General features: G+C 46.2%; 1 protein-coding gene and 1 pseudogene across 1 annotated transcript in view; both read left to right on the top strand.

The window, feature by feature from the left end:
* The first annotated feature begins 1,843 nt into the window (after positions 1 to 1,843).
* KDM7A (lysine demethylase 7A) overlaps positions 1,844 to 11,229 on the top strand; it is a 79,043-nt gene continuing 69,657 nt past the window's right edge. Inside the window, exon 1 of the mRNA XM_024991177.2 lies at positions 1,844 to 2,148. Within this exon, the coding sequence (XP_024846945.1) occupies positions 1,955 to 2,148 (194 nt within the window). The 5' untranslated portion in view covers positions 1,844 to 1,954. The remainder of the gene's footprint in view (positions 2,149 to 11,229) is intronic.
* LOC132345135 (large ribosomal subunit protein uL16-like) overlaps positions 2,207 to 11,229 on the top strand; it is a 31,470-nt pseudogene continuing 22,447 nt past the window's right edge.

Genomic DNA, 11,229 nt, shown 5'->3' with positions numbered 1-11,229 from the left:
ACTGCCTCCCGCTTCTATGACAACACACATCCTCCACAGTGTACTTTTAAAAATACATTGTCTCTTCTGCTTGTGATAAAGTCTCTTACTCTAAGTAAGATATTATTATCCATAATTTTTCTTCGAAGAGATCTTCAAAATCTAATTCAAGAGAAACAGAGTAACCTACTCAAAGTCACACAGCTTCAACAAAACAGGATTTGAATGTAAGGCTCTTCACTACCCCAATCCAGGATAACTTTTCTTTTTTCACTAGCAGAAACAGGTTTCAGACTCATTCACTCTGTGGTCAACTCTGACTTCCAGGTGTTTCTTTTCATGCAAAATATGAGACAAGCAATGGTGTGGTAGAAAAGGGACTGGAATCAAGAAACTTAAAAACTTTAGTTCAAGCCCAGATCTGAGACTTTAAGCAAGTTAATTGCTTTCCTCAATTATAAAAAGGTTAGACTAGGTATCAGTGATTCTCTGCCTTGGGCTGAGTGAGATGGCAGCTACAGGTTTTTTTTTTTAATTTTTTTTAATCAATGATAGATATGCCTTCGAAATGTAGCTGTGAACATCTGTTCCCATAATTCCTATATACATACATATATATAATTTTACTGAAGTATAGTTAAAATGGGCTTCCCTGGTGGTTCAGAGGGTAAAGCGTCTGCCTGTAATGCCGGAGACCCAGGTTTGATCCCTGGGTTAGGAAGATCCGCTGGAGAAGGAAATGGCAACCCACTCCAGTACTCTTGCCTGGAAAATCCCATGGATGGAGAAGCCTGATAGGCTACAGTCCATGGTATCGCAAAGAGTCGGACACGATAGTTAAATTACAATATTCCATAATTCTTAACATCCCTTCCAACTCGCCTAATTATGATACCAAGGCAATCCATTTCTATTGGATGTTAGCTGTTTTTATTATCAATCTAATCTTTCATTCAAAAATATTTATTAGTGGCCTATTATCTGCCAAGTCTCGTATTACCGTTTTTCTAATAGTCCCTTTGCGACGTGTCACTGTCACTTAGAACTTTATTCCTGTTTTCCAAACTTGGAACTCATCTAAGTATTCGCATCTAAGTCGTGTTGTTTATAAGCACGTCAGCTTCCTCTCCGGTCCTCTCTCCACCCACCACATTTCAAGACTGGTTCCTCTGGGCTCCCAGATATTAGATGAATTCCTCTTGGGAACAACCTCCTTCACCTACCAGTGGCTCCATCAACACTACATTCCTGGCTGGTCGGTGGGAATTCGGGTGGGACGTTTTTGGAAGTTTGAATGACTCCCCAGCACACTCCTGCCCCTCGGCAGGACTTAAGCAGACCATTGTGCTGTTAACCCTCGGCTCGGACCCGCGGTTAATTGATTTAAGATACTCCCGACGTCTGGAGGTGGCCCCGGAGGGGCTTTAATTTCCTCGGGTCCAGGGTCTATGGCACAGACATAGCGCGCCGCTTTCCACTGCGCAGGAACTTCCCTGGCCTCCGCGGTCACTCAGAAATGCCGGAGCCGGCCGTTCGCACGCACCCGCCGCCCTCCTCCCGGGGCCGCGCGCCCCGCGCCGCCGCGCGTGTCCTCAGGGAGCCTCTGCTTCCCTCCGCCTCCCCCGCCCCGCGTGCCCTTCAGCGAGTCTCCCTCCGCCCGGCCGACGCGAGCGGAGCGGGCACGCGCGCCGGGCGGCAGAACGACGTGCGCGACACGCGCGGCCCCGCGCGGAGCGCCGGAAGGAGCCGGGCTCGGTCGCGGCGTGCGCGCGCCGCCGCCCGCCGCCCGCCGCCCGCCCCCTCCGGGCCCGGCTGCGGCCTCGCGCGCGCGCGCACTGAGACGCCGCCGCCGCCGCCGCCGCCGCGGCTGCTGCTCCGGCTGCTGCAGGAGGCGGCGCTGGCTGGCGGCTGCGCTCGCTCCAGTCTGCAAGCGGAGCAGCGAGCGAGCGTGTGTGTGTGTGTGTGTTTTTTAAAGATGGCCGGAGCGGCGGCGGCGGTGGCCGCGGGAGCAGCAGCTGGAGCCGCCGCGGCAGCCGTGTCGGTGGCGGCTCCGGGCCGGGCCTCGGCAGCCCCGCCGCCCCCGCCGGTGTACTGTGTGTGCCGGCAGCCGTACGACGTGAACCGCTTCATGATCGAGTGCGATATCTGCAAGGACTGGTTCCACGGCAGGTAAATAAACCCCCTCCAGCCCCGCCGCCGCCGCCGCCGCCGCCGGCCACCGGCCAACCGCCGCCGTCGCCGCGCCGGCCGCTCGCGCCGCCGGCCGCCCGGCCGCCGCACCGCACCGAGCGCCGAGGGGCCCGGGTGCCGAGCCCCCCGGCCCGGGCAGCGGGGCGCGCGGGGCCCCGGGCTCGCCGGGCGCCCGGCGGGCTTAGATGGGGCTGGTGGGATCGCCCGGCCGGCCGAAGAGTCGCCACAACAAACGGGAACAAAGGGGACCGGCTGAGAAGTTGGCAGGGGGGGTACCGGGGCGAGGGGACGCGGCCGGGGCAGGCGCCAGCGGAGGCGGCGGGCGGAGCGCCGGCCCGGCCCGGCCCGCCGCGCCCGCAGCCCGGCCGCCGCCCCGCCCGGCCGGGACTCCCGGCCCGGAGTCGCCACCCGGCCGGCCGCCCTGCCCGACCGGCCGCCGCTCTTTCCTTCCGGGCGGCGAGCGGCCGGCCCCGGCCCGGGGGTCTCCAGAAATTGCCCTCCTAGCCTCCGCCGCCCGCCCGCCCTCGGGTCGCGGTCGCGCCCCCTTCCCCGGGCTTTTTATCAAACTTCCTCGGCCGTGGGGCGCTGGGACGGGGGCGTCGGCAGCGCCGGCCCGGCGGGGCTCCAGCGGAGTAAACAGAGCAACAGATGAGGAGGCACTTGCGGGGACTCGAGAGAGATGCCAGTCGGAAGTTCGGGTCGGGGGTCCCGGGCGGAACGGCGGGGCGGCTCGGGTCTCGGCCCCCAGCCGCCGGAGCGGCTCAGCCCGTCCCGGCGGGGGTGGAGCGGATGGAGTGGGCAGCGGGGCCCGAAGGGACAGCCTCGCACCCCCAACCCCCCGCGGCCGCCCCCGCGCCGCGGCTCAAACTTTGTTACAAAGAGTGAAATGTCCCCAATCGCCCGAGGGGACGGCGACCGAGGGGCCAGCGCCCGGGGGGCCTGGGGCGGGCGAACTTTGCCCGGCCGGTGGGGACTTCGGGGCGGGTGGCGGGGGCGGCGAACGTCGCCCTCTGCCTCGGCCGCCGCCTGTGTCTCAGGTTTGACGTTTGTGAGAGCTCGGGCCGCCCCCGCCGCCGAGCCGCCGACTCGTGTGTTTTGTAATCAAAGTGTGAGGCTAATAAAGGGCGGCGCCACAGCCTCTTGACTCCGGCGTGGGAGGGATTCGCAGGCATTTAAACAAAGAAACTAGTTGAGGTTGGGCTCCCCAAGTCCTTATTTGGGTGTTGTGGCAAGGCCTGCGGTCACTTTTAGGTGAAGCAGGTTTCCCGAGCCCCGTTTCGGGGTGTTTCTGGGCGAGAGTACGCTCGCGGGTAATAGCAGATATGGTGACTGTGATTGTAGGAAGTGTCCTTTGATTGACAGCAGGACATTTAAATACAGCCTCCACTACCCCCCCTCCCCAATTTTGCAGAAACACTACACGACCAGGCCAGATGTCTTAGTCTCCCTCTACTGGCCCTGGGAGAGAAAACCAGTTCACTTACAGCGTTCCTGTCAGTGTTGAGCGCTAGGTACGGTTAGTTTTACTTAATTTTCAAGTACAGCTAGTTTTACTTGATCCGTTTTCAGGTTGCCTAATTCTGACAGCAACAATAGAAGGAGAGTAAAACCAACAAATTGTCAAGGTAAAAGTAAGACAGGGTCCTCGCTTTGTATAGCAGATCCTCTTTTCACAGTCTGGTATATGCTGGGAGTGTTATTACAGCGTGCCGCTTGTAGTTAAAAACAAATTCTCTAAAGTTCTTTTTCGTTACTTGGAACCGATGCTTTTCCTATATTTTGGTTGTACGTAAAACTGAAATAGGAAGATACAAGTCTTGCCAGTTCTCTCTCTATATCCTCTTTTCCCATCGTACGCAACCAGAATAGAGATGATCCAGAAATCCAGGTTCCGTGCAGAATAAATCCCGAATCCCTGGTGATTATGCAAATACTTATTTTTTCAAAGAACTGTTTTAGCTGCATAAGAAATTTATCCTGTTGTACAATGTAGAGGCTTGATAGGTTAATAAATTTTAGACTGGAATTTTATTTATCTTAAGTAACACTATAACCGTGAAAAGCTGCAGGTAGTTTATGAGGACTCTTGTTAATACATTTAAGTGTTAAATTTGTAAACAGAAAAGGTTGAAGGGAAAACAGAGGGCGTGTATGAAGGAGGGAGAGCAAGGGTGTGGGCTGCTTTGTCACACGAATTTGTGTGACTTTGTATTTGTGGAGATGACTTTGAAAAATGTTTTTTTTGAACCCAGGGCTTTTTTGACCAGCAATCCTTGAGAACTTAATGTGATTCAGATGTCAAAAGTTAGAAAATTTAGTGATACATAATGCCCTACAGTGCAAAAGCAGTATCTCATTAACAAGTTTAACTCAATGAAATATCGGTAATTTGGGGTCCATATGTTTTTCTTGTAATCAATATTTACTCTGTTTATTGTACCACAAGTGAATGGTTTATTGAACACAGCAAAATGTTCTTATGTATTATTAAACAGATGTCATTTGCTTGTGTGAGAATTGGCCCCTAAAATACCATGGTGTATCTTTAATCCTGGAGAAGGAAATGGCAACCCACTCCAGTAGTCTTGCCTGGAGAATCCCATGGACAGAGGAACCTCGTGGGCTACAGTCCATGGGGTTGCAAGAGTGGAACACGACTGAGCAGCTAAGCTTCAGATCAGATCAGTCGCTCAGTCGTGTCCGACTCTTTGCAACCCCATGAATGGCAGCACTCAAGGCCTCCCTGTCCATCACCAACCCCCGGAGTTCACTGAGACTCACGTCCATCGACTCATTGATGCCATCCAGCCATCTCATCCTCTGTCGTCCCCTTCTCCTCCTGCCCCCAATCCCTCCCAGCATCAGAGTCTTTTCCAATGAGTCAACTCTTTGCATGAGGTGGCCAAAGTACTGGAGTTTCAGCTTTAGCATCATTCCTTCCAAAGAAATCCCAGGACTGATCTCCTTCAGAATGGACTGGTTGGATCTCCTTGCAGTCCAAGGGACTCTCAAGAGTCTTCTCCAACACCGCAGTTCAAAAGCATCAATTCTTCGGCGCTCAGCCTTTTTCACAGTCCAACTCCTATCTTTAATCCCCATGTTCAACTTTCCTTTGGTTTCTAGGGATGGTCCGTCTGCAGAAGAGAAAGAAAGCATAGGAGAATGGATACAGAGGATTTTCTCTACTTGGAAAACTTCTTGATACTTTTATTTTTTCAAGTAGAAAAAATTTTTTTAATCTCAAGGAGTCAGTGAATTTTGGTATAAATTTGGGTTTACTCTGTCTGGAGTTCCTGGCATCTGGAAATCCAAAAAAGGTTTTGCCCTAAATTATCCTGACTGGGAAGACCTTCCTTGAGGCTTTTTAGTCAGGCATGAGGTCAGATTGAACCAGCTTCCTCCAGGTTTGGGGCTTTTGAACTTTGATTGCATCCTTAGTGTTTAGGAATTCCTGTTCCTCAAGTCTACCTAAGCATTTTCCGTAAGTAAGAGGGAAAAAGAATATGGGTCCAGGGAGGAAAAGAATATGGGTCCAGGGTACAACCAATAATTGATACCCTGGGGGTGGTGAGCTGAGGAATTAACAGGACTTTCCTGGGCAGGTTCCTTCCAACCTGGAGATGGAGTTCTTTCTCTGAGTCCTTAGTGGAAGTAAGACAATGGAGAACTTTCTTGACAATGCCCTTCCCCCTAATCTCTAGGCTAGATGTCTTTCCATAGTGCTTTAATATCGTCCTATGCAGAATTGAGGAAATGGCAACCCACTCCAGTACTCTTGCCTGGAAAATCCCATGGACGGAGGAACCTGGTAGGCTACAGTCCATGGGGTCGCTAAGAGTTGGACACGACTGAATGACTTCACTTTTCGCTTATGCAGAATTGCATCATTGCCCTAATTCAGTTGTATTATAATGTCTTTTCTCTCCCCGTTATAATGTAAATACCTTTATTTACTAGTCTTGTTAGTCACATATTCATTTTAACGTTTAAGGTATAGGTATGTACTTTAAAAAATAAAACTTGAAAAAAAAACTGGGAATTTCTATTATGCATTCTACTGTTTCCTATCATTTATCGATGTTTACTTTTTCCTATATCTTTAATGTTCTTGAAAAACATTTTCAGTGGCTGCGCAGAGGTTAATTTCATGGAAGTACAGTGCATTTCAAAATCATCCCCTCTTGTTAGTTTTTTACTTTGTTTACGACTCTTGTATTTCTTAATGATGGATGGTTGACAGTCTTCTAAACAAACCAACTGTGAATATTTCTAATCATTTCCTTAGAATAAGTCAAATGAGTTAACATGTAAAACACTTAGAAGACGATCTGGACCATGTAAATATTCAATAAGAAATTTCCTTGAAGTAGCATGATTAGTCACAGGGCATAGATATTTTTAGGCTTCTTGTGCCTATTTTGCCAGATTGTCTTCCAGAAAGGTTATTTCAGTTTATACTCTTACTCCCTGCCCACTTTTCCTGGATTCTCACTAAGGTATTATTATTATTAACCATTACCACCCCCTCCCGCAAAAAATCCTCAAACAGAAATGTTGCATTCTGCAGATAATGTAATATTTCCACCAAATGACATACCTATGAACCCAGAAAACCATTCATGGCAGTGCTGCTCCTATTATCCCCAAATGGGAACAGCTTAAATATCATCAATACTTGATTGTATAAATTGTGGCATACTCATAAAATTGAATGCTACTTAGCCTTAAAGAAGGATTGTACTCCTGATGTGTGCAATGATGGGTGGATCCCATGGATATAAAGTTGAACAAAGGAAGACAGGTTTGATTCTACTTCTGTGAAGTTTAAGTGCAGGCATAATTGGGTGATAGAAGTCAGACTGGTACTTACCTCTCCAGGCGTGTTTCCTGAGAGGAGGCGGAAGGGAGCTTCGGAGGTGCAGGAACTGTTCTGTATCTTGGTCATGGGTGTATACAGGTGGAAAAGTTCACAGATCTGCATGCATGTTGGAGATTTTTTAAAACTTAATTACACTTCAAATATTAAAATGAAAAGTATAAAAAAATAAAAAATTTGCCACTTTGCATCTAATTCTCACTGTAACCTTGCTGGATAAGTGTTGTTATTATCTCCATTTTACAGATGAGGAGTCTGAGGGTTGAGAGGTCAGTAACTTCCCCAGGGTTGCAGAGCTAGAATGTCATAGAGTGAGGTCTGAACTCTGCCTCTGTCCTGGGGTGGCGGGTGTGCTGGGGTGGTGGTGTAGGTAAACAGATGTGACATGGTTCCATAGAAATATATCTGTAAACATCTTCCTTATTTTTCTATATTACAATTATTTTCTGGGGCATACATAGCCAACACATAGTATTTTGTGATTTTATTTCATCTCTTGTTCCTGACACAGGGGATTGCCTCTTGGGTTTTATCAAGTATGCTGTTGGCTTTGGCCCAATTTGCAGTATGCCTGGCGCTGTTCTTGGTGCTAGAAATATAGTGGTGAGTAAAGCAAAGTCCTTGGTGTCCTGTAACATATTCTATGGAAATGGCAACCTGCTCCAATATTCTAGCCTGGGAAATCCCATGAACAGAGGAACCTGGTGGGCTACCGTCTGTGGGGGTGCAGAGAATCAGATACAACGGGGCACACATGCACAGGGGTGGTGGGGAGGTGGGACAGATGAATAAATACACAGGACAAAAGAGTGTTTAGTGCTGTGAAGAAAAATTGAGTTAGAAAAAGGACTGGGAGTAGTATAAGTCTGCATTCATATGGTGTGATTATGGAAGGCTTTGAGAAAGACATTGGAATGCTAAAAAATGTTGGATTTCACTCGGAGCAAATAGTCAAATATTTTGAGTGGAGGAATACACCATTTGCCTTAACCTTTAAAAGATTCACTGTGGCTGCTACATGGAGAAAAGACTGGAGAGAGGGGAGGTAAAGGGGACAGGCAGACGAGTAAGAAAGCCATCGTGATAGTCCAGGTGAGAGATGATTTAGGATGTTTGAGTGGGTTTTGGTAATTTACACAGGTCATATATTAATTTTTATTCCTGAAGTTTGAATGAATGAAGAGCCTGGTTTGTGGGGATAGAAGTATGTTACCAAGAATAATGCTGTTGGATAGGAAGGAGTTTCCCAGCTACTCACTGTGGAGTCCTGGGAACTTACTCAAACACTTGAACTGAATGCATCACCAGCGCTAGGCGCTGTTCTAACTGCGTTAGCTTTGTTAACTAACTCATCTAATTCTCACTGTAACCTTGCTGGATAAGTGTTGTCGTTATCTCCATTTTACAGATAAGGAGTCTGAGGGTTGAGAGGTCAGTAACTTACCCATGGTTGCAGAGCTAGGAGGTCATAGAGCTAGGTCTGAACTCTGCCTCTGTCCTGGGGTGGCGGGTGTGCTGGGGTGGTGGCACAGGTAAACAGATGTGACATGATTCCATAGAAATATATCTGTAAACATCTTCCTTATTTTTCTTTATTGCAATTAATTTCTGTGGCATAAATAGGTTTAAAATAATTGTAACTGCCTTGGGAATAAAACAGTTACTTGAAAATTTTTATAATTAATTCTGTTTCATCCTTCTTATAATGGACTTCTTATTGGAGTGTATTTTGATTTTTCTTAATGTCAAGGTTGGAAATTTTAAAATTGGTTTTATATACATTTCTGCTTAATGATCAAGTCTTTTAGTATTAAAAACATACTACGTGAACATGTATCATCTCCCTGTAAGAGACAAAAAGTCTATTTATTGAATTTCTCTACATTTTTTTTTGTTTTGACAGTTTATTGTAGAAGAAAATATGAAGAAAATATATGAGTATTTTCTTCATATGTTTCACTTACAATAGTAATTATGCATACACGCTCAGTGTTGCTTTTTGAACGAAAATATGTTGTGAAATGGAGTCATACAATGCTTAGTGACACTAACATATAGTTCTTCCATCAAGCTTTAAACAATTTTAAACCGTTAGTTTGGGGGCAGATTTCTGCTTGGTTTGCTCTCATATCTCGTGTTCTTAGGCATGAAATTGAGTTTACTGATCACCAAGGGGAAGAGTGCCTTTATATTTGATGATCTGATGTGGTGGAGCTCAAGAATAAGAATAGAACAGGTGTAAGGGAATTTGATTATAAAGCGAGCTTTGGCTGGTTTGAGCAGTTGAAACACCACAATAATTTGCACAGCTTTTGAGCAGTAGGTCAGTTCTGATGTTGCAGTTGCTACCAAGTGTGTCTAATTCTTTTTGGAAGTTATGTTTTATTGTTGTAGTGATTGCTTACTTACTTTTATATTAATACTAATTACAGTGTGAGTTAGTGGTAACTTCTCTGCTTTTTGTATGTATTTGTGTGAGCCCTGGTTCCTTGTATTGGAGAATGGTTGGTAGAAACCAAGGTCTGGCACTTGGTGGACTCATTACTTCCAGGCCTTCTCAGTGAACAGAGCTAGGAAATACTCCAGTCACACACATGCCCACACATATTTGTGTTTGCATCTGTCTATCTGTATTAAGACTCTAAAATTTTATACCTTTGATTCTAATTGAACATCACAGAGTTCATTTTAACCTTCCCCTTTCCTTACTTATAACTTTGTTGACTAACAGAGATGCGGCTCTCATTATCTACAATATATAATTTACTTATTTCTTCAATCCTAGTGTATACATAAAGTACATAAAATAGTTCTCAAATTGCTAACCTGTATACTTCTGAGAAATGCAGTTTGCTAAGTAGATTCTAGTATCTGTTTAGTGGTTTTGTTTTTTTTTTGTCTTTAGCTTTATAGCCTTATATCTAGGCAGAAGACTGTTTTCCAAAGTTACCTTAGTTCTTTTCTTCTACTTTAGTGTGTTATTTATTTGTAACGTGGTTAGGTTTATTTGTTGCGCTTCCCTTGTGGCTCAGCTGGTGAAGAATCTGCCTGCAACGTGGGAGACCTGGGTTCGATCCTTGGGTTGGGAAGATCCCCTGGAGAAGGGAAAGGCTACCCACTCCAGTTTTCTGGCCTGGAGAATTCCATGGACTGTATAGTCCATGCAGTCGCAAGGAGTCGACATGGCTGAGCCGAGCGACTTTCACTTAGGTTTATTTGTTACTGTTATATTGCATTCTGGATTCCTCCTCTGTCCTGGTTGGTTTTAATTGTTGGTTTGTATTTTGAGAATGTGAAACATGACTGTGGTTCTAAGAAGCCAGAAGTTATTTGAAAAGGTATACTCAGAAATGTCAATGCCCCCTTCACTCCTCCTGCCCCTCCCTGTCCCCCATCTTCCCTGTCCCCATGAATAATCAGTCTCTTTCCGTGTGAAGTCTTTTGTTTGTTTTCTCACAAAACAAGCAGATCTATGTGTATTTTCTCACATCTGCTTTTTTTTTTTTTACACAAAGTGTATCATACAACAAATACTCTCTGCTTTTTTTTTGTTTTTCTTTGACAGTGTATACTGGAAACCACTCATGTCACTTTGTGGAGCTCTTCTTTATTCCTTTTAGCAGCTGTATGGTACTCCTCTGTGTGGATACACCCTGATCTGTTTATCCATTTTCTTGTGTGGGCATCTAGGTGGTCTTTATGATTACAGTAATGAGTAACGGTGTGCGTATATATTTTCGTTTTAATGGAAGTGTATCTCCAGGTTAGATCGCAGGTAGAGCCTAGAAGTAGAATTTTACTTGGTCAACAATGAGTGCACGGTTTTGTCAGGTTCACCAGAGTCCTCTCCTGAATGCTTGGGCTAGTTCTTGTTCCCACCGTCAGTATAGGAGAGTGCCACTTTCTCCACATTCTTGGCATCCAGACCTGTTGTCATATTTTTAATCTTTGCCAATCTAAGAGGTGAAAAATGGTATTCATGGTTTTATTTGCATATCTCTAAAAATTACAGATGAATTTGAACAGTTTTTCATGGGACTCGGGGCCATTTTCTTTTTCCTTTTTTTTTTTTTTTAAGAATCATCTGTTTATATATTCTGAGAGCCCCAAGCATGGTTAACGGAAACCAGTTGAATGTTAAGATTCTTTCAGTGCGTTGGTTTGTCATTCAGTTGGATGTTGCT

The sequence above is a fragment of the Bos taurus genome, chromosome 4 (genome assembly GCF_002263795.3).
Source record: "Bos taurus isolate L1 Dominette 01449 registration number 42190680 breed Hereford chromosome 4, ARS-UCD2.0, whole genome shotgun sequence".
Classification (NCBI taxonomy): domain Eukaryota; kingdom Metazoa; phylum Chordata; class Mammalia; order Artiodactyla; family Bovidae; genus Bos; species Bos taurus.
The sequence above is the reverse complement of the archived record's forward strand: the minus strand, read 5'-3'. Positions and strand labels throughout refer to the sequence as shown.